The following is a 23915-nucleotide window of genomic DNA, read 5'->3' as shown; positions in this document are numbered from 1 at the left end:
ATCGTTAGCCTTTTTTCCTCAATCAAACTTAATTGTTCCAGTCGAGTTTTGACCCACTCATCATCATCAATCTCTGCTTCCACAATAACTCAAAGAGAGGGAATTTTAACTTCTACAGGAATGACTGCTTCTGTCCCGTACACCAATAAATATGGAGTTGCCCATGTTGAAGTGCGAACCATAGTGCGATAACCTAACAGAGCAAACGGCAACTTCTCATGCTATTATCTAGACCCTTGTACCATTTTCTGCAGTATCTTCTTGATATTCTTATTAGCGACCTCCACCACACCATTAGCCTTTGGATGATATAGAGTGGAATTTTGGTGGGCGATCTTGAACTGTTGGCACACTTCTTACATCAAATGACTATTGAGATTGGCAGCATTGTCCATAATGATCATCTTTGGGATTCCGAACCTACAAATAATGTTGGTATGAACAAAATCTACCACAACCTTCTTTGTTACTAACTTGAAAGTTACTGTTTCTACCCACTTTGTGAAGTAATCAATGGCCACCAAAATGAATCTATGTCCATTTGACGCTTTTGGTTCAATCGGCCCAATCACGTCCATCCCCCAAGCTACAAAAGGCCATGGAGCAGACATCACGTGTAACTCAGCAGGAGGGGAATATATTAGATTACCGTGTACTTGACATTGATGATATTTTCGAACAAACTGAATAGAATCCCGCTCCATAGTCAGCTAATAATAACCTGCTCAAAGTATCTTCTTTGACAAGATATAACCATTCATATGCGGATCGTATACTCCAGAGTGTATGTCAACTATGATCATCAAGGCTTCTCTTGCATCTACACACCTCAAAAGTCCTAGATCCGAGGTTCTCTTATATAAGATTCCCCCACATAAGAAAAATCCACTAGCCAAATGTCTAATAGTCCTTTTCTGATCGCAGGTGGCGTGTGTAGGATATTCTTCGCTTGATATCAAAGAACCAAGGTTCTCCATCGTTCTCTTCTTCAACCGTATTATAGTAAGCATGCTAATCACGACTCTGTATATGCACTGGATCGATGTAGGTTTTATCAGGATGTTGAGGCATTAAAGACAGAGTGGCTAAAGCATCAGCAATCTCATTATGAATCCTTGAAATATGCCTAAATTTTACTAAAACAAATCATTGACATAGCTCCTGCAAGCATTGTCGATACAGGATGAGCTTTAAATCTCATGTCTCCCAATCACCTTGAATTTGATGGACGAGAAAGTCCCTCAAAACTAATAATTCCTGGACTCCCATATCGACAGCTAGCCTTAAACCAAGAATGCACGCTTCATATTCCGCCATGTTATTGGTACCATAAAATCAAAGTTGTGCTGTTAGCGGGAAATGTTGCCCTGATTCAGAGATAAGAACTACACCTATTCCGACTCCCTTCATGTTAACGGCTCTATCAAAGAACAACTTCCAACCTGGATCAGTATTTATAATGAATTCATTGACACACAACACCTCTTCATTAGGAAAGTATGTCTTTAGCGGCTTATAATCTTCATAAATGGGATTCTCAGCAAGATGATCTGCCAAGGCTTGGGCTTTCATGGCGGTTCGAGTCACATATACAATATTGAACTTGGTAAGAAATATTTGTCACTTTGCCAATTGACCTGTCAGCATAGGCTTCTAAAAAATATACTTCAAAAGATCCATGCGGAGGATGAGATAAGTGGTGTAGGATGAGAGATAATGCTTCAACTTCTGTGCTACCCAAGTTAGGGCACAACACGTTCTTTCACGAAGAGTATACCTAGCCTCATATGCGGTGAACTTCTTGCTAAGATAATAAATAGCCTGCTTCTTTTTGTCTGTGACATCATGTTGACCCAGGACACAACCGAAAGAATTGTCCATGACTGATAAATATAAGATCAAAGGCCTACCAGGCTCTGGTGGTACCAGCATGGGCGGATTTGACAAATATCTTTTAATTTTGTCGAATGCTTCCTGACATTCTTCAGTCCATTCTACCACAACACTCTTTTTCAGCAACTTGAAAATAGGCTCACACGTGGTTGTAAGTTGAGCAATAAACCTGCTGATATAGTTCAGTCTACCAAGCAAACTCATCACCTCTGTCCTATTCTTGGGCGGGGGTAAATCCTGAATAGCTTTGATTTTTGAGGGATCCAATTCAATTCCCCAACGGCTGACTACAAACCCTAACAACTTTCCAGACAAAACTCCAAATACATATTTTGTCGGGTTGAGCTTGAGATTATACCTGCGAAGCCTTTCAAAGAACTTTCTTAAATCTTTAACATGGTCAACCTGACTTTTTGACTTAATAATCACATCATCTACGTAGACCTCAATCTCCTTATGCATCATATCATGAAACATAGTGGTCATGGCTCTCATGTATGTTGCTCCAGCATTCTTCAAACTGAACGGCATCACTCGATAGCAATAGGTCCCCCATGGTGCGATAAAAGACGTCTTCTTCGCGTCTTCATCATCCATAATGATTTGGTGGTATCTGGCATAACAATCCACAAAAGAGGCAACCTCATGTTTAGCGTTGTTGTCCAGCAAAATATGGATGTTGGGCAATGGAAAATTATCTTTCAGACTTGCTCTATTCAAATCGCGGTAATCAACACATACCCAAATTTTGCCATCTTTCTTTGGGACAAAAATAATATTTTATAACCAGGTGGGATAACGAGCCACTCGAACTACTTTGACTTCAAGTTATTTCATGATTTTCTCTTTGATTTTAATACGTATATCAGTGTTAAACTTCCTCAACTTCTGTTTGACATGAGGGAATGGCGGATCAGTTGGCAATTTATGGGCCACTAATTCAGTGCTTAAACCAGGCATATCATCATAAGGCCAAGCAAAAACATCCTTATAATCAGTTAATGCTTGAATTATTTCCTCTTTTAACTATGGCAATGCATGTACACTGATTTTAGTTTCCCTAACATCTTCTTGATTCCCTAGATTGATTAGCTCAGTTTCATTCAAATTAGGATTCGGTTTGTCTTCAAACTGTTCCAACTCTTTGCTTATTTCTTCTAGTGCCTCTTCTTCATCATATTCCCCCCTTGCTTCATTATATCTTGATTAGTTTAGATTTTAAGATCAGGCTAAAAATTTTGCACGCATGTCATGTCATTAGAATCAGCATAAAGAGAACTATATAAAGAAAAAGACAAAAACGAAATATATTAGACACAAAATAAGAGGGACATTGCATTCATTTAAAAAGGAAAGATGGGAGGGTTTAAACACAAACAACAAAATCTAAACAAGCTAAATTCTGAATTACAACCCTGGAATAACTCGAATAAACAGAAAGAAAAATAAAATGAACTACCAAAACTCCTTCCTGACGGGGAGAGGAGTGACTTCCCAATTATTGAGATGGACAGCTGGGCCTATGAACTCACATCTGCCTTACTGATACCTTCTCCTGCTTTAACCATATCAACTTCAATAATAAGATTCTGGAAGTCATCAACCAAATCATCTTCAAATTCGACCTGCTTCGTGACACCGCTCTTAATAAATGATTCACTGAGTAGTGGCATTGGGCGGGGGAGTGACCATGTTTCCTTTTTCCTTCTCTTGGCTTTCGCTCAAATTCTAGACCAAAAGTGCCCACGTTCTCACTGAGACATATGGGACGAACTATACCGTGCAGAGATGCTCCCAAACCCCTTCCTGGCTTGAATCCGTATTTCAAAAGTTCACTCACCATCATGATAGAAACGGAAGACAATTGTGTTCCCGGTATAACCTGCCCTTCAAGGGTACGATCCACGGCACTGTATCAAAAATTTGATAGACAAATGTCTCCGCTATATTGTTTGCTTCAATAAGAGACAAGGGAGAATCTTCACAAGTGGACAAATCTTCTTCACCGTGAATAACCACTTCTTGCCTGTCATGCTTAAACTTAATCATCTGGTGCAGTGTAGATGCAACCGCCTTGGCCTTGTGAATCCACGGTCTTCCCAATAACAGATTGTAAAAGGATTCGATATTCAATACTTGAAACTCTATGGCAAATTGGACAGGCCCAATAATTAGCATTAATTTTATTTCGCCAATGGAATTTGATTTTGCACCATCGAAAGGCTTGACACATATATTGTTGGGCCTAATCCTCTCAACACCAATATTCACTTTTGCAAAGTAGAAATAGGGCAGATATTTGCTCCTGAACCTCCGTCAATCATGACATGAGTGACATAGAAATCTTTGCATTTCACTGTAATGTAAAGGCCCCGGTGATGCCTCGTACCTTCAATCGGCAATTCATCGTCAGAGAAGCTGATCCGATTGACCTCAAAGATTTTTCCAACTAGTTTATCAAGTTGATTTACTGTAATATCCCTAGTAACATACGCTTCATTTAATACCTTTAGTATAATATCACGATGTTCCTTGGAATACAACAACAACGATAAGAGGGAAATTTGAGCAGGGGTTTTCTTCAATTGATCTATTAGTGAATACTCTGGTAACTTCATCTTTTTCAGAAATTCTTCGGCTTCTTCTTCAGTGACATGCTTTTTGATACATGAAGGTCCACTCACAATTGGCTTGGACTTTCTTAAACTTTCAGGCACGAAGCATCTTCCTGACCGAGTCAAACCCCCTACCTCATCTACATCTTCCACTACTTCCTTCCCCTAATAGGTCATCATAATTCGCCCATAGTTCCAGGGAACTTTTTTCGTATCAACTATCGAAGGTTGGTTCACCAGTTTGAGGACAATAGGCGCTGCCAGTGCTCCTTTCACCGTCAAGATGGGCTTACTCGGAGCTCCTACCACCGTTAACTTAGGTTTATCCTGACTTAAATAAACATACCTTCTAGTACCTTGCACTGTGATCAGGGGTTTCTTTATGCTTTATTGGGATTTGTCTTTTCCCATTCCTTCCTGGCTCAATGACATTGCTTTCAAAGACTCTGCTACATTCACCGATTTTGCCTCACTGGTCTGTATCTTGACAATAGGCTTGTAACATCTTGACGACTCTTTCCCATCATATATCAATTCTAATATATTGGTTTCAGCATGGGTTGGCAGCGAATTCTGGTTAATGTTCGGAACCTCTGGGGCCTAGACCAGCATCTAATTTGTGTCAATTAAATCTTGGACAGCTCTCTTTAAATACCAACATTTCTTGATATCGTGGCCTGTTATGTCAGAATAGTACGCACACCTTAAAGAATAATTGATATTCCTCAGAGGTGGATTTGTAAGCCTTCCTTGAATTGGGCTTAAGACCTTCATCTTTCTTAACCTATCAAACAAGCTAGCATATGACTCCCCAAGAGGTGTGAACTAATTTTTTACCGCATTCTCTTTCTTGTACTCGGGCCTGGATTGGAAATCGGGTCTGGAGGGGTTTTGGTAATTTGGTGGAGTTGATGACAATTTTGTGGAGCTTGTGCATGCCATTACAGGTAAGAAGGAGTTTGGGCATATGGTTGTGCGTTATATACTGGCTAAGGAGAGGGTAGAATGGCATATGGTGGGTTTTGCGGAGGGTAGTAATGGTGGGGAGGAATATACGGAGCTTGGACATAGGCTTGGACTTGGGATTGGGGATAGGGGCGAGGCGGTCTTTTGGGATAGGAATAGGGTCCAGCAATAATGGTCACCACATCCTTTTTCTTTTTTTTACCTCCAAACGTTCCAGATCCACCTTGAATCGCTTGTGTGGTGGCTTTCAACGCGGCAAAACTCATTATTCGGCCGGTCTTGATTCTGTCCTCTATCATCTCCCCCATTTTGAGGACTTCAATAAAAGACTTTTCCATTGCCTAAAGTAAATATTGAAAATAGGTCTCATCCTGTACCTGAATGAAGACCTCTACCAGCTTACTCTCCTTCATTGGAGGCTTTACCCTAGTGTCCTGTTCACGTCACCTTATCGCATATTCCTTAAAGTTTTCAGTGCTTTTATTCTTCATGTTGACCAAGGATTTTTCATTCGGAATCAGGTCGATGTTATACTAAAAATATTGCACAAACTCAGAAGCTAAGTCATCCCAACTGTTCCACTTGTCGATATCATGATCGAAAAACCATTCTTAAGCCAGATCAGAAAGACTCTCACCAAAGAAAGCCATGAGCAACTTTTTCCTTCCCCCTGCAGCCCTCAATTGGTTGCAATAACGTCTCAAGTGTGCCACGGGGTCATCGTGCCCAGCATACTTCTCGAACTTGGGCATTTTAAAACCGAGGGAAAGGTTGACGTCTGGGAACATGCAAAGATCTTTATAGGAAACACTCTTATAACCTCTAATTCCCTGTAAATTCCTCATGGCTTGCTCCAAACTTTTCAATTTCCACACTATGACATCCTGTTCCTCTATTGAGACAGGTTTCTCTATATCAAATGGAAATGCAGGTGGTTGAGTGTACCCATACAGTTCATTCATTCTCAAAGTAGGCTCTGGGGCATAATACTGACTATCTGGAACCTTCAATACCGGCTCACTGACAGATCGAGGAAGCCCCATTGTCAGACGCATAGCATATGTGGGAGCTTCAGGTAATGGCGGAGCCACAAACACCGGTGTGATCAGTGGCGCCAGCTGAGCAGCGGGTCTTAGTTGGGGAGCTGCCAAGGGCACACTAGAAGTTCTAGGATAATAATGTCGCAGAGTAAATCCTGGTACGTGCTCAGGTGATTCAGTAGGAGTAGAGAATTGCACCTGAGAGAGCGGTGGGCAATTAGAGATATTCCCAAGACCTTCAAGGAGTAGAGGAGGAGGCATGCCACTAGTCCATGCTCGATGCAAATCTATCAATTGTTGTCTGAGCCTTACTACCTCATCATTGTGTTCTGAACTTTCTTCCCAGGGATCCTGATTCGGGTCAATGGCGAATTTTCAATCTCCCTACTAGCCATGGTGAGCTTTGCTTTTGATCTAGTAAAGTACGGGTGATTAGCCAGAGTGCTGCAAACCAATCACTGTTATCTGAAAGAACATACTCATCAAAGACAACATCCGTTAGGATTAGTCCATACAACAAACATGGGAATCATATTGGTAAAATTTTCCTAGATTTATTTTCATTTCTACCAGCCTTTGAGGGTAGCGAGGTCATTTTAGCATCATCTCGATTTTCATCTACACTCTTTTTCTTCTTTCTTCCAAACACACCTCTTTTGCCCTCACTTCCCTTTCTTTACTTTCTCATCATCCTTTCTTTCTTTTCTTCTCTCACTATCTACCTTCGTTTTATCATTCTTTATAACTTTTGCTTTTCTTTAAAAGAGGGAAAAATGATGAAAAACAACGAAACAAAATGATTAGATCGAACCCAAAAGCAGGTTGCCTACGTATCATGTTGTGCATGAATTAGATCTTGCGTAGTTCGGGATGCATATGCATAAACATCACATAATTAAAGGTTATTTTTTTCACGAAAAACAAAAACAAACAAAAAAAGAAAGACGTAACATCATAACATTTTGATGAAAGAAACAACAAAAACATACAACGAAATTAAGACAACCTCGATACTAATCAACAAAGACTGAATGACATTCTAGACGTAGCATGACAACACATATAATGCTCCTAATAAAGACTCCAAAGTTAAAGCAAACTTGATACCAACTTAACAAAGACACAATACTATAAATGGCAAAAAAGTAAAGGACTCAAACTAAATAAAAGATAGGAAATGCTCCTTCAAACTGGTGCCCTGCGTGATGACCCTGGCTGAGATGAACCTGCCTGTGAAGTTCTCTTTCTCCCATTCAAACTATGTAGCATATCTTGTAAGGACCCTTCAATATTTGGGAAGATGCCGCTGGCACGTATTCCTGCCTCATGAGGAGTACACTTGAAAAGACTGTTCTGACACCCCTCCATAGTTTTGAGCAAACCTAATAACTGAACTCTCAGTGTCTCTACTTTGGCCCCCGCCCCTTCATCCTGACGGACACCAACTATGCATTCATCTTGTATCCTCCCTCTAAGCTACACTGGTAATGGTATGCTGACACCCCGAGGAATAGATTATAACTAGATTCTATATCCTTGAGTATATCCGAGATTATCTAAACCTGTCCTGAGAGTATCCATGCCCTGCCAGGTTGCATTACTCCAGAATTGCTCATACTTGATCTCACCCCTGGCTTGGTCCCTAAAGTACTCCACATCCTGTTGAAAGTCCAATATTGGTGGAATATCTTGTACTCTACCCAATTGACGCATTACCCTAAGAGGAGTATATGGTCGGGTACAATTAAGCCCCAACAAAACTAGAACGGGGTGTATGTTAGATCCAACCAAGATTACTTTCGGCCGGAGCCATAGATAGGTCCCTAGGATATTGTCATCTGTTCTTGATTCAAGAAACTCAATCCAAGCATTGACTCCTACGGGCAATAAAATTTAGCAAAGCGCATTCTATCTTCTATGGTTTCCACTCGACTGGGCAAACAACGGTCGATTATGTCTAACTTAAGAAAATAAGGGGTGTGCAAATGCTCCATCATCCATAGCTGTAGTACTAGGTTGCTCCCCTTAAAAAATCGCATACCCCTTTTTACCTCGGTCAAAGCTTTGTATATCTCTACTAAGATCATGGGTACGATAGTAACCTCATCTCCCTTATCTTTGTTAAATAAGGCCATCGCTACAATTTGCAAATGAGTATTACGACGCCTATCTTCCAAAGAGGATACCAAAGTTCCTAACAAAACAAAGGTGAAGACCTCAAGGCGACGTTTCTCCCAATTCTTTTTAGTTGTATAAAATTCATCCCAAAAATAATCGAAACTGTCTGAAAGGCCAAATCGAGCATACAAGTAATCAAAAGAGATCCAAGATTGGTTAAGTCACCCTAGTTGGTTATTAACTTTCAATCCATAACAGTGGAGAAACCTATTGGGAGAATGACATCGCGCCCGAATCATCGTGTTCTTAATGTAGGGCAATCCAAATAAACCGGGTATTTCCTCCAGGGTAGGCGTCATTTCACAACTTCCAAACCTAAAAACTAGACAAGTCGGATCCCAAAGAGTCAATGCAGCCTTGATTAGGTTTGGGCGGGGTGTGATAGACAAAAGAGAAATGAGAGTGTCGAGCTTCTTCTCTAACTCCCATTGTTCGACATAGTTAAACATGCCCCACCATTTGATTAACTTTTTGGGCACCTTGCCAACCATCCGGACTCTAGACTTTGTGGACAAATCCATCCTGTAATAAACTTAAGACATTATCTCAAAATTCGACAGGAACAAAAGATTCCGAACCCTTGGGACTTTGACGCAGACATATGTTGAAGGGACAGACCGCTTTATGACTCCAATTCGCCGAACAGTATCACTGAATAAAATCAGCCTACTTGGCTAAAACCTACTAACAGCACTAAATTAAGAGGAGAAAGACCTAAGCTAAGGCTCAGACAAAGGCTAAAATAAAGATTATCGGACCCACAAAGGGTTACCTACATATCCCGTCCCGAGGGATGGGAATAAGGTATGTGTAGTTCATCCAGCTTGGACAATTAAGGATTAAAACAAACTACGACTTAACTCGAGAGACGCAATTACAGACAGACGATGAGAAATAAAATCTTTTTTTAGGGAGGGGGGAGGGGGGTTTAATTAGACACTTCACATAACATTGACATCAACAACTAAAAATAAAAAAAATCTTTTTGGTATTTTCAAGAAAATGAGTGCGAAAGGTAAAAGATTTTTTTTTTGAATTTTTGGATTGTGGAAAACAAAAGCCATAAAGAACTCTAAAAACTACGAAACTCCTTTTTTTTTTTTACTCACTTTTTTTTTCATTGCTTACACACTTTATTTCTAACACATGTTTTTCCCCAAATCAGTCCGTCAAATGACCTCGTTACCCTCAAAGATGTAATATTTCGTATGTAGGGATGCCTCAGAGGTGAGTTTCCTACAAAGGACCAAGTGGGACCCGCTAGGTCTCAATATGATACAAATAAGCATGACCTAAAGGCAGACCTATGCTGGGGTTCACTAACAACGCTATTCAGGGGAGCGTATGGTTGATAGTGGCTGCTTTAGCTTTCCACACACTCCATACCAGCCAACGGCTCTCCCTCCTAAGATAAGGGTGACTCAACTAGAGGTCGTGTACACAGCATGCACAACGAACTTGTTGCAAAAAAAATGACTCGGGTTATGCACATGATGTCAGATATAAAACGGTAACACATAAGATAAAAACTGTAAACAAAGAGCACACAGGAACTCAACAATGAAAAAAAACAATAACACAAAACAACACAAACAACGTCTATACACCCATAATGCCAAACTAAGCCGATACAACTAAAAAAAAAGCTTGAATTCTGAAATGATCCCCAGCAAAGTCGCCAGAGCTGTGACACCCTCTTTTTTTTAACTCCAAAAGATTAGATTGATTTTAAGGATCAAAAGGGTTTTATTATTAAAGTGACAAAAGATGAAAATTTATTTTGAAAAGGGCCTTTTTATATTCAAAATTCAGAGTCTCCACTTGGCATAATCGATGTGCCAAGTCATCTTAGGAAAATCCTTTTCAAAATGATTTGACTCTTTAAACTGGTTTGCGAATAGAGATTCTGGTTAAGGAATTTTTTTGACCGAGGAGTAGGTGTTAGGCACCCCTCGATCCCGTGATTTAACCACGGTCACTTGGTAGAGTGTATCGACTATTTTGGCACTACGAATGTATAAACCATACAAAACAAGCAAAACAACCAATCAAACAAACAAGACGAAACAATCCAAAATTTAGTGTCCAGTCCAATTATACAGTCCTAAAAAATGAAAAATGAGAAAATATAAACCTATTCTAGCCTATACTAATCCTAACTATGCTCTCAGATTTTACCCGATGCCTCGGGCCTTGATCACGATCTGCATTCGCCAACATGATACATTGGGGAATTCCCCAGTGAATAAATACATCAATCTTCGGGGCATTCCTCGGCCAGATGAATACATTTCAATCTGAAAACATAAACAAACACATCCAACATTCCACGCCTTCAATTAAACATCATTCCTAAATTTGCCTACTCGAACCTAAACATCTTTTGCCTATCCAATTCAACCTGTCATGATACTATCAACATTCAATATCAATAATGAATCAAAATATTATAATATTTACTCTTTTCGATTTACAATTCTCACGCCCCCAAATTCCTTCTCGATACAAACCCAAATTCACATTATCATCACTTTTATACCACTGATATCAATTACTCAAAAGAAAACAACATCAAACAGCACATAAATCAACCAACAAATAGCACAAAGACATCGAATCACATCCATAATCACATCAAAATTAAAATAAAGGGGGAGAGAAAAGAATTGGACCTCAAATGACGCTTTCGAATTCAAATATAATTTGAATGAACAGAAAAAATTTATATTCCGAATCCGCAACTTGAAACCTCAAACAACGAGCAGAACCCCAACACTAACTCGACCAACTCGATATCAAAAGCCGTAATCGAAAATTTAGTTCGAACCCAGACTCGACAGTGAACCTAAAGCTCCATGACGCCGGTCTATTTTTGATAATTTTCCATGGATTTCGACCAGAATCGGAGATGGGTTACCATTTTTTATCTCACTTGAGCTGGTCACTGACAGACGTTGGTGACGTTTCTGAAGGATTTGATTATTACGGAGCTTGAAACCAGTGTTTTCGCATTGTCGAAGCTCCGACGACCTCCGCAACTTACCGTTTACCTCATTTTTCGATCAATCTCCTTTGCTTTTCACTCTCAATATTTGTCTCTCGCAGATATCCAGTGTGCATATGTGTGTGTCCAGTGAAGGACGGTGAGAGATATGTGCGTGTATGATGGAGAAGAAAATGAGAGCCGATCTTCCTTCCAAAATGGTGTTTTTCTTTTTTCGTCAAAAAGGGCTCTTTTTGGGGTTAAAGAATGATGATGATGGACTCCTTTCTATCCCTCTGTATTGCTGTCCCTATCCCCCAAGAAATGGAAATTCTATCTCTTTTTTTAAAATTGTCAATCCCTACCAATGGGCCAAAAAAAAATCTCATGTTTTCAAAAGATTAAAAAAATGGAGTGGGTCCTTGGTGTATTTCCTAGAGGGTACCTTTTTTTCTTTGTGGACAAGAAATCTAAGGGGGGGTCACGTGGGTAGGTGTATGGGTAGGGGTATGGGGTGGTTAGGTGAGAGGTAAGGTGTTGTTTTTTAATTGGAGGGGTTGTTGGGAGGTTTTAAAAAGAAGACAAAATTGGTTGAGATTTGTTATTTGGATAAAGACAAAGATAAATAAATAAATAAATAAATAAATAAAATGGTTATTTTATTTTATTTTTCTTGAAGAAAATTATAAGACGAGGTTAAAGTGCGTGATAACGGAGTAAGAATTATTTTTGACGGGATAAAATTACGTGTCTACACATAATAAAAACAAATAATTTTATGATTAAAAATTAGCATCATGATATGCATATGAGCCCCCACTTGGTGGGAATATACTGGGTATGTTGTTGATATTCATATGAACATATAAGCGTAATGCAACAACCTAGATTTGACGACAAGAACAGGTTCATTATTCTATATGGCATAGGTTGTGATGGTTATCCTATTTGTGCTATATGTTCAAACATGAACAGATTATACAGCCAAGCAGACAGAATATGGCATCCACCAGATCACACAACGTCTTCCAGGACACATCCATAAGGCCTCAAAACAATTACATACTTAAAAACCAATAACGCAAGCAAAACTGTTAGGAAATTAAGATTTGTCTGAAACTCCTAGTTAGTAGATATTTTCGGATTTGTCGAGAAACTCTTAGTTAGTAGATATTTTTGGATTTGTCTAGAAACTCCTAGTTAGAAGATATTTTTGAATTTGTCTAGAAACTCCTAGTTAGAAGATATTTTCAGATTTGTCTAGAAACTCCTAGTAAGTATATTTTTGCTTGTTTTGTGGTTTGTAATCCTCACACACACACACTATATATATATATATATGTGCGTGTGTGTAGTCTATGTAATGTTCAATTAAGAGAAATAAGAGTATTAAAACAAGTTTCAGTTCTTCTTCTCTATTGTTTGTTTTCTGGCAGCAATTTAAAACTCTATTTGTTGTTGTTTCAGCTTGTTGTTTTCCTGTTCTTCCTCCCCTTCATGTGACATGGTATCAGAGCCCATTTATTACGGGATATGAATCTATTTTAGTTGATTGGCTCATCTTATTTTTAACTCCTTTTCTTGGATCTATTTGTTGTAAACATGGCACCAAAAAATCAACCAACAACGGGTCCTCTTATTTTCTCGGGGGTGAATTACCATATTTGGGCCATTAAAATGCGGGCTTATTTGAAGGCTCTCAACTTGTGGGATGTCGTTGAGAGAGGAGAAGTTGTTGTCCAGGCATTGAGAGACAACGTAACTCAATGAAATCAAAAATTATGCTAAGTTGGTGACTAGATCTCCAAGAGCTCTCACTTCCATACATTCAAGTCTTACGGAAGTGATATTTACAAGGATTATGGCTTGTGAGACAGCCAAGGAAACCTGGGATAAGCTAAACGAGAAGTTTGAAGGCAGTAACAGAGTTAAGTCTGTTAAGGTCTTAGCTTTGAAGAGGGAGTTTGAGCGCTTGAAGATGAAGGATTCAGATAATGTGAAGGAATACTCTTCCAAGATGATGGATATTGTGAACCAAATATGGATACTTGGTGAAAACTTTTCAGATCAGAAAGTTGTAGAGAATATTATGGTCAGCCTTCTGGACAAGTTCAAATCAAAAATCTCAGCTATTGAAGAGTCTTGTGACTTGGCTACTCTTTCTATAGCTGAGCTGATCTCGAAATTGCAAATTCAAGAGTAACGGGTGACCAAGAAAAGTGAAGGGACAGTCGAAGATGCCTTTCAAGTAAGGCATAAATTCAAGCAACAAAAGGAAGGCAAAAAATTCTCTTTAGACCACTTTGGAGAGGCGAAATTTGGTGGATACCAAGGTGAATCATCGAAGAAAGAAAAATTTCCACATTGTGGTGTTTGTAAGAAGACAGACCACTTGGAGAGGAATTGTTGGCAGAAGTTCAAGAGGTCCCCTATTCAATGTAGATATTGTAAGAAGTATGGATACATTGAGTAGTATTGTAGGCAAAAGCAAGCTCAAAGTGGTCAGTCTTCCCAACGAGTAAATTTTGCAAAAGATCACCAAGTTGAAAAATCAGAGGAGGTATTCATGGCTTCGCACACATCACATGTTGATCAATATAATTGGTACGTCAATAGTGCATTCACAAAGCACATAGCGATTGATAGAAATATATTTGTTAGCTTGGATAGGTCTGATAGGACCAAAGTGAAGCTCGAAGATGGCACACTGGTACAAGCTCAAGGAAGAGGATCAATAAAATTCCTTACGGACGAAGGTATGAAAATCACAAACGATGTTCTCTATGTGCCAAGATTGACTCAAAACTTGTTGAGTATTGCTCAGTTGCTTCACAATAGTTATTCACTTACTTTTAAGGATAACAAATGTGTCAATTATGATCCTAAAGGTTGTGAAGTAGCTAAAATTAGCATGATTGGTAATTCCTTTCCAATTTCATGCTATCTGCTGAAAGTTGCTCTTTCAATGTTGAAATGAGTGATGCCTGGCTTTGGCACAAAAGATTCGGTCATTACAACCTTAGTTTATTAATTTATATACAATCCAAAGGTATGGTGCTTGATGTACCCAAAATTGACATGTGCTGAGATGTTTGTACGTCATGTCAATTTGGTAAATTGCATAGACGATCCTTTCCTAAAGGAAGTCTTTGGAGGGCAAAGGAAAAGCTAGAGTTGGTTCATACAGATATATGTGGACCAATGAGGACATCTTCTTTGAGTGAGAATAAATATTTTATTCTCTTCATAGATGATCTAACTCGAATGTTATGGGTCTATTTTTTAAGTAGTTTTCTGTTTTCAAAGAATTCAAGGCTATGGTCGAAAGGAAGAGTAGATGCCGGTTGAAGTATATCAGGTCAGATAATGGAACTGAATATACTTCACATCAGTTCAGCAAGTATTGTAAAGAATTGGGTATTCAATAACAATTCACTATTAGCTACACTCCAGAACAAAACAAGGTTTTCGATAGGAAAAACAGAACAGTGATGGAGATGGCGAGATGCATGTTGGCAGAAAAGAAGATGCCTAAATATTTTTGGGTTGAGGCAGTCAATAACGCAGTCTATTTGCTGAACAGGTTACCAACTAGAGCACTCCAAGACATGACACCATTTGAAGTATGAAGGGGTATAAAGTCGTCTGCGAGACACTTGAAAGTATTTGGTTCGGTGTGCTATGCCCATGTACCAGATGCTAAAAGAGGCAAATTGGAAAACAACGCAGAACTCTGTATTTTGTTGGGCTATAGCACAATTGCAAAAGGGTATAAAGTGTATAATATTAGTACAAAGAAGGTGCTTATCAATAGAGATCTTGTGGCGGACGAGTCTAGCTACTATGATTGGGATCGAGATATTGTTATAAAGAACAAAGAAGAGAGTACTTCAATTGTATCTCTAAATCCGCAGACGAGTAATATTTCTTCCAGTCCTATTATTGGAAAAGAGAACAATTCAAATGTTGAATTAACTTTAGATTCTCCAGTTTTGAAGACCAGGTCACTAGCTGAAGTTTATGAGCAATGCAATTTTACTCTGGTAGAACCACTTCTTTTGAAGAAGAAGCAAGCCATAAAGCTTGGATTTCTGTAATAGAGGAGGAGCTTGCCATGATTAATAAAAATGACACTTGGGAGCTGGTTGATAGGCCTGACCAAAAGAACGTCATCCGTGTCAAGTGGGTCTATAGAACGAAGTTCAATCCAGATGGCTCCATCTTCAAACATAAAGCCAGACTTGTAGTTAAAGGCTATTCCCAGCAGCCTGGAGTTGACTTTGGAGATACGTTTGCTCCTATCGCGAGGCATGAGACAGTAAGATTTCTAGTCGCTCTTGCAGCACAATATAAGTGGAAAATCTACCATTTAGATGTCAAATCTGCATTTCTAAATCGATTTCTTGAAGAAGATATTTATGTTGAACAACCCGAAGGTTTTATTGTTGCAGGTGAAGAAGACAAGGTGTACAAGCTTAAAAAGGTTCTCTATGGCCTTAAACAAGCTCTGAGAGCTTGGTATAGTAGGCTGGATACTTATTTGTTGCCTTAAGGCTTCAACAGAAGCCTAAATGAGCCTACTTTATACTTCAAAAGGCAAGCTGATAGGATGTTGATTGTGATATCCATTTATGTTGATGATTTGATGATCATAGGTGAAGATTCTCTTGCGATTCAAGAAATTAAAAATGCAATGCTAAAATTTTTTGAAATGTCTGATCTAGGATAGATGAAGCTCTTCTTGGGAATGGAGATTTTTCAATCTTCTGAAGGAATTTTCTTGTCCTAAAAGAGGTATGCCTTGAATCTCTTAAAAAGATTCAAACTTGATAAGTGCAAACCTATTGCAAATCCACTTGTTGTGAATGAAAAGTTAATGAAGGATGATGAAGAAAAGCATGCAGATTCAAAACTTTATAGGAGTCTTATTGGAAGCTTCTTATATATGACTTCTACCAGGCCAGATATGATGTTTGCTGCTAGTCTACTGTCCCAATATATGCAATGTCTTAGCACCAAGCATTTTGGAGCTGCTAAAAGGGTGTTAAGGTATATTACAGGGACAACTGATTATGGCATTTGGTACAGAAGTGTGGAGAATAGAGCTCTTATTGGCTATTCAGATAGTGATTGGGGTGGATGTTTGGACAATTACAAAAGCACATATGGTTACTCTTTTTCATTTGGTTCAGGCATTTTTTCTTGGAGCACAAAGAAGCAGGATATCGTAGCTCAATCTTTAGCTGAAGCCGAGTATGTGGCTGCTGCATCTGCTATAAATCTAGGAATTTGGTTGAGGAAAATCTTGTTTGAATTGCCAGAAGAACCAACAGTGATCTATGTGGACAAAAAATCAGCCATTACTATGGCTGAAAATCCAGTGTGACATGGAAGGACGAAGCATATCAACATCAGATTTCATGCTTTGCGAGATGCGGAGAAGAATGGCGAAGTTAATTTGGTGCATTGCAGAAGTGAAGAACAACAAGACGATATTCTAACCAAGGCTCTTCCCACCAACAAATTTGAGTTCAAAAGGACGTTGCAGGGAGTTTCAATGAAAAATCTTGAGGAGGAGTGTTAGGAAATTAAGATTTGTCTGAAACTCCTAGTTAGTAGATATTTTCGGATTTGTCTAGAAACTCCTAGTTAGTAGATATTTTCAGATTTTTCTAGAAACTCCTAGTTAGAAGATATTTTCGAATTTGTCTAGAAACTCCTAGTCAGAAGATATTTTCGGATTTGTCTAGAAATTCCTAGTAAGTAGATATTTTTGCTTGTTTTGTGATTTGTAATCGTCACACACACACTATATATATGTGTGTAGTCTATGTAATGTTCAATTAAGAGAAAAATAAGAGTATTAAAACAAGTTTCAGTTCTTCTTCTCTATAGTTTATTTTCTGACAGCAATTTACAGCTCCATTTTGTTGTTGTTTCAGCTTGTTGTTTTCCTGTTCTTCCTCCCCTTTGTGTGACAAAAAAACTTCATTAGATGCACATATATACTGGTGGAATCCTCCATGATACATATTGGAATTCTAGAATCAACGCAAAGGAAGCACAACCAACACAAATATCAAGATTATCATGTTAATTACTCCATCTGTTCCAATATTTGTGGAGTTTGGAGTATAAAGGTCAAGACACTGAATTTAGACATAGATTCTTCAAATATTTAAATATTTTGGTTACATTGCAAAAATTATATAAATTTCTCAATATCTTTCATAAGTTGCTTCCCTCTAGTATATAACTAATAACTTCATTTACTTCCAGGCTCCACGCACATGTTTGCAATCTTATATGATATTGAATGTTTTATCTTCGTAAGCTTGACAATGTAGATCTTGATTATTGACAATACTCAAAAATATATTAACTTGGGATTAGAGGGAAAATTGTTGGTTTAAAACCATTAAAGGGAAATAACGTAGGAATTCAATTTAAAGCTGGCCGCAGAAACAGAGATGGAGTTTGAAGAAGAGAATATGCAGAGAGTAATTATTTTCTTGTTGAAAGACAGTCTATAATTGATCATCAACTTAGCAACTTAAATAGTTGATATTCCAACTAAAAATAGGACAAAGAAACAACCTACCTCTACTAAAATTACAATAACTAATTAGTTTCCTACCAAAGATAGGACTTCCTAATTTAACTAGGATTGTACTTAAAAAAACTGGAGAAAACAGAAAAAAATAGTTGCATTCTTAAAGTAAATTTCAACACTCCTCCTTGCTTTATGAAATGCAAACACCAATTCTTTGCCTTAGAAGCTCGAACTTGCGTGACGACCTCAGATGTAACAGCATACCTCCCACCATTCCTGGTACACCTGCCACTGTTTCCAACATCATTGCACAACAACCGTATCTTTCCTTGAAAAATAAATCGGTTGGAATCCTGAGAAGTTTTACTGACCAATAAGCAACCTTATCAAGGAATTTCTTAGGCACATGGTGCTTGCTTAGATCAATCGACAAGTTAGCCTGATATGTCTCCCATGGAGATGCGAAATGGTTAACGTCTCTATGTAAGCTTTATCAACATCCTTTAGAGTCGCATCCTTAGGCAGTCTCCAGTAGTCAATTGCTATCGCAGGAGTAGGGATATTTTCAATTTCACCACGATCAATATCATTAAGATACAAAGTATATGAGTGTATAGCCTCCTCTTCCAGATAACCAACAACTCTGTGTGCAAGCTTGGGGAACAGCAAGTAAAGCACAAAGTAAAAATTGAAAAACGATCTCTGCACGGAAATAACTAACAACCTCTCATACCATTTAGGCTGTACTAGCTCCACTATAGTCATCAGATGCATCCTCTTATTCTCAGCTTCTTCAGGTAATGCTTATATCCAACCACCACCTTGCTCGAACTTCTCCTTTACGTCACAGTCAGGATAATTATTTTCCTTGAAGTATTCGCAGAGTCTCTTGGTGGTGACTTCTCCATATGCCTTTATTTTACCACTTGAACGAGATTCAGAGGTGCTCATACCTCCAACTTTGAGTTTCTCCTTGGTTGATGAACTACCTGTTGTCTTTTGGATTTCTTGCAATGCAGCTGATGTTCTGCAACAAGGATTTCCAAACTGTGTGAGAGTCGAATCCCCCACTGAATTGTTGCCAAAAATCTGGCAGGATTCAGCCTGGGCTAACTGGGAATTGCTCGGCAAAGGCAGCTCATCTGACTAAGTAGCATTCTCACACTGCTCATCACAAGCATTCTCAAGTTTCAGTTCTGATAATTTATCAGCATTAGTAGTTTCAGACATCTCTTTCCTCTAAACTGAAATATTGCTTTCCAAGTAAAGCTTACACTCAGAATCATATTCCAAATGAGTCATATTCTGGAATCCATTAAGAAAGCATAATCCCCTCCCTCAGCAAGACCAGAATTATTTCCCGACAACACCAAATCATTCTCAGGCGAAGAAATTTCTTCACCTAAATGCTTAGTAAAAACTTTATTCGGACAAGGTATGTCAGGCAGGCCATTCTCCGAGTCATCCGATGGAAGTCCAGAGATATCATCTAGTTTTTCCCCAAACGTAGCAGCAGCGTCCTTGGATATACTTTCTCCCAGCTGTCAGCGACGGAAAGGTCTTTTCCTTGAAGATTATTAAGCAAGTCAATGCAGTCAACTTTGCAATCGCAACCAGGACAAAGCCAGCCTTCATCATCAGGTGGAATGTCTTCTTTTAGCAGAGGTAGCTCCACACGCGATTGGTGAAATCCACGCTCTTCTTCCAATGGATTTAATGAGAAACTTCTGCCTCTCATTTGGACTTTAAATAGGTCTTGTCCAGATGTTTCCTTGATCAAGCAATGTTTATCTTTGAAATACAATTTGAAACCTTTTTCTAATAACTGACCAACACTTAACAAGTTCTGGTCCAAATCGGGTACGTAAAGAACATCAGAAATTGTTTTAGTGCCCGATTGTGTTTCAATTGTGATGGTTCCCATTCCTTTTGCTGGAATATAACCACCATGGCCAATCCTAACTTTTGTAACCTTAGTAGGGCTCAAATCTTTAAAAAGATCTTTATCGTAAGTCATATGATTTTTGCATCCGCTATCGATCTGCAACGACTCGCTTGAGACACTGCTTGCTAAACATAATGCAACAAAGAGTTGATCCTCTTCTTGTTCATCAACAACTCGAGCCTCTGCATCTTGTTGCTGAGTTTTATTTTTATAGATAATCTCTTCATGCCCAAGCTGATTGCACTTAGTGCACTTAGCATCAGGCCTCTTCCAACACTTGAAAGATGCATGCCCGAGCTTGCCGCAATGCTTACAAGGAAGGTAGTTTCTTTTGAAACCACCTGTTTTGTTTTTGTTGCTTTGCACTGCACCTTCTCCATCAGTTGGTTGGTACTTCTTATTCTTCTTCTTCTTAGAACGTCCATCATCGTGATGCTTGGCTAGTAAGGCACCTTCGGCAGCTCCTCCTTGTCTCATAACACGCCATTGCTCTTGCGCTTGAAAAGCACTTAAGAGCTTTGGAAGTGTTATCTTAGACAAGTCCTTAGTATTTTCTAAGGTTGTTATGGTAGCCTCAAATCTTTCAGGTATCGTTACTAGGATTTTCTCAACGATCCTTGAATCATTGAAAGTAGAACCCAACAATCTGGTGCGATTTGCTAAATTAAGGAGTCTGTCAGGGTACTCCTTTATGGTTTCACTTTCTTTTATCCTTTGTAGCTCAAACTCACGTACCAGATTCAACACTTGTATCCCTCAAATCCTTTCATCTCCTTCATACTCAGTTTTGAGATAATCCCATACCTCTTTCGTTGATTTAAGAGACATGATACGAGTGAAGATATTAAATGAAATTGCAGTAAATAAGCATGTCATTGCCTTTGATTTCCTAGTATTCTTCTCCTTGTGAGTTTTAATCTGTGCCACCGTGGGATTGTCCGGCAAGGGAGCTATCTCATATTCAGCTTCAACAGCTTCCCAGAGATCCAAAGCTTGCAGATATATCCGCATTCTAACTGCCCAAATTTGATAACTTTCTCCATCGAAAGTTGGTGGTGCCATTGAAGAAAAATTTGCTTCTCCGTTCATGGTATCCACTGGATCAGATTGATGCACACACTCACAGGTCCCTTAAGATTAAAGCTTTGATACCAATTGTTGGTTTAAAACCGTTAAAGGGAAATAACGCAGGAATTCAATTTAAAGCTGGCCGCAGAAACAGAGATGGAGTTTGAAGAAGAGAATATGCAGAGAGTAATTATTTTCTTGTTGAAAGACAGTCTATAATTTATCATCAACTTAGCAACCTAAATAGTTGTTATTCCAACTAAAAATAGGACAAAAAAACAATCTACCTCTACTTAAATTAGAATAACTAATTAGTTTCCTATCAAAGATAGGACTTCCTAATTTAACTAGGATTGTACTTAAAAAAAACGGAAGAAAACAGAAAAAAATAGTTGCACTCTTAAAGCAACTTTCAACAAAAATTATTCCCAACCCCATCAATCATATTTCATGAAGGGCGTGATAGGAATTGTATACTGTTGAAGGGATTTTAATCTCCTTGATTATAAACCTTTCCATACTTTTTTATCCTTCCTCTTTTTCTCCCTTTTCCATTCAGAGTTCAAGCAGACTAGTTGAATAATTAACGTAAACCGTTGATTAATTAGTAGTTGAAAGAGAACCGCTGCAATAAAATATTGCCCCAAGGCTTACCAATTTTTTCTCCAGATTTGGAGTTCACAGTCATGTGTCAGATAAAAAGAATAGTCTAAGGGAGTGGACAAAAACAAAGACACTATGTATGATGTATCGGGAAGAAAGAATAGTCTAAGATAGAAAAAGGAAAAAAAGAAGCAAATAGTCTAAGATAGAAAAAGGAAAAAAAGAAGCAAACAAAATTGAGATACTATTTATTATATGATGTGTATGATAGAAAAAATAGTCTAAGAGAGAAGAAAAAAACTTCTTAGACATGACTATGTAGAAATAATTTTTTCTGTGAGGACCACTTTGAATTTTAGGTTTCGTATCAATAAGACGGACGTAGACATCAATGGTAATAAGAGAATATCCTAGAAATTACTTTATGTAGTCACAAAAATGTCATAATCTAATTGATATCATAGATTTTTAAACAATGTAACTTGTAATTTGTGCAGGTCAATGAAAGCACCTCGTGAGTCTATCACGGCACGTCGGCACTCAATCTGTCACGCTTTAATGTCCAACACACATGCTTGCTGTTGCTCCTCTCATTTGAGTCACAAACTTCTATAAAATTTAAGTCCCATTCATTTATTCACTAGCTACAATAACTCAACAATAATGGCACCACATTTTCCCTCTCATCCTCATTTTCCTTTACTATTTCTAATCACTATCTGCATATGTATGAATTCAACCTATGCAGGAAAAGCCCTCAATTTGTATCCATTTTTTAAAGTTGATGCTAATGGAACTGTTCATAGGTATCAAGAGATCAAGTTTGTCCCTCCATCAAACAATCCCAAAACAGGAGTTCAATCCAAAGACGTTACAATTTTGCCTAAAAAAAACGTATCAGCACGACTTTACCTGCCCAAAATCAGTCGAAAAAATCAGAAATTTCCTCTTCTTTTTTACATCCACGGGGGAGGCTTTTGCATAGAGTCAGCATTTTCTCCCAGGTATGATAGTTACCTCCACATGCTAACAGCTCAGGCTAATGTATTCGTCGTATCAATTAATTACAGACTAGCTCCAGAGCATCCAATTCCAGCATGTTACCATGATTCATGGGATGTAATGAATTGGGCTGCACGAGGGAAAGAGCCCTGGCTGAAACAACATGCCAATTTTTCACATGTTTTCTTAGCTGGTGATAGTGCCGGAGCTAATATAGCTAACAACATGATGGTTCGTGCAAGTGAGGAAAGTCATTTTGTCCTGTCACTAGTGGGGATGGCACTAGTGGATCCATATTTTGGTAATGGTAAGCCTGATGGATTATGGACGTATATATGCCCGAAAACTAATGGGATTGATGATCCAAGATTCAATCCGGCAGCTCATCCGAAGATACTGTCGAAATTGAAATGCTCTAAGATTTATGTTTTTACTGCTGGTAAAGATAATTTGAGAGACAGAGCTTGGACTTATTACGAAACGATGAAGAAAATTGGGTGGAAAGGTGAATTGAGGATAAAAGAGACAGAAGGGGAGGGGCATGTCTTCCATTTATTTAATCAAACTTCTAAGAAAGCCAAGGACTTGATGAATACTCTGGTCCACTTCTTGGTCTAGTGCTATGATAAGTCTTGGTGGTTATGTCAATTTAGAATCTAGAATTAGCGAATTCGGAATAACGGTGATTATATTTATAAATGTTTTGGCTTTTCTAATTGCGCATGCATTTCAATTGAATTTGTGATTCAGGCACTGAAGCAGCTGCCTGAATATGCACCTGCTTGTGTATCATGAAATGTAATAATGCAGTTTACTGTCATGTATTTGTTAATCCTTCAGTATTAGATATCATAGTTGATTCGAGTTATTTTACTTTCATGTATTGTTAAAAGGGCAGTCTGGTGCATTAAAGCTACCGCTATGCGCGGTGTCCGAGGAAGGGCCTCACCACAAGAGCGTATCGTACGCAGTTTTACTGTCATGTATTGGTTAATCTTCAGTATTAGATATCATAGTTGATTCGAGTTATTTTACAGTGTCATATAACTTAAAAAGGTAAGGTGAGCAT

General features: G+C 38.5%; 2 protein-coding genes across 2 annotated transcripts; both read left to right on the top strand.

Annotated features, from left to right (window-relative positions):
* The first annotated feature begins 16551 nt into the window (after window positions 1-16551).
* On the top strand, window positions 16552-17061 carry LOC124886709 (secreted RxLR effector protein 161-like). Its single transcript, XM_047395641.1, has one exon. The coding sequence runs from the start codon at window positions 16552-16554 to the stop codon at window positions 17059-17061; it is 510 nt and encodes a 169-aa protein (XP_047251597.1).
* A 5365-nt stretch (window positions 17062-22426) lies between these two features.
* LOC107840302 (2-hydroxyisoflavanone dehydratase-like) lies at window positions 22427-23719 on the top strand. Its single transcript, XM_047395083.1, has one exon. The coding sequence runs from the start codon at window positions 22508-22510 to the stop codon at window positions 23462-23464; it is 957 nt and encodes a 318-aa protein (XP_047251039.1). The 5' UTR covers window positions 22427-22507; the 3' UTR covers window positions 23465-23719.
* The last annotated feature ends 196 nt before the right edge of the window (window positions 23720-23915 follow it).

This window comes from Capsicum annuum, chromosome 8 (genome assembly GCF_002878395.1).
Source record: "Capsicum annuum cultivar UCD-10X-F1 chromosome 8, UCD10Xv1.1, whole genome shotgun sequence".
NCBI classification, from domain to species: domain Eukaryota; kingdom Viridiplantae; phylum Streptophyta; class Magnoliopsida; order Solanales; family Solanaceae; genus Capsicum; species Capsicum annuum.
Note: the sequence above shows the minus strand (reverse complement) of the source record. Positions and strands in the feature narration are given on the sequence as shown.

What these genes read in the sequence shown, in the direction of transcription:
- LOC124886709 (XM_047395641.1), top strand. Translation starts at nt 16,552, where the DNA reads ATGAAGGATGATGAAGAAAAGCATGCAGATTCAAAACTTTATAGGAGT.
- LOC107840302 (XM_047395083.1), top strand. Translation starts at nt 22,508, where the DNA reads ATGGCACCACATTTTCCCTCTCATCCTCATTTTCCTTTACTATTTCTA.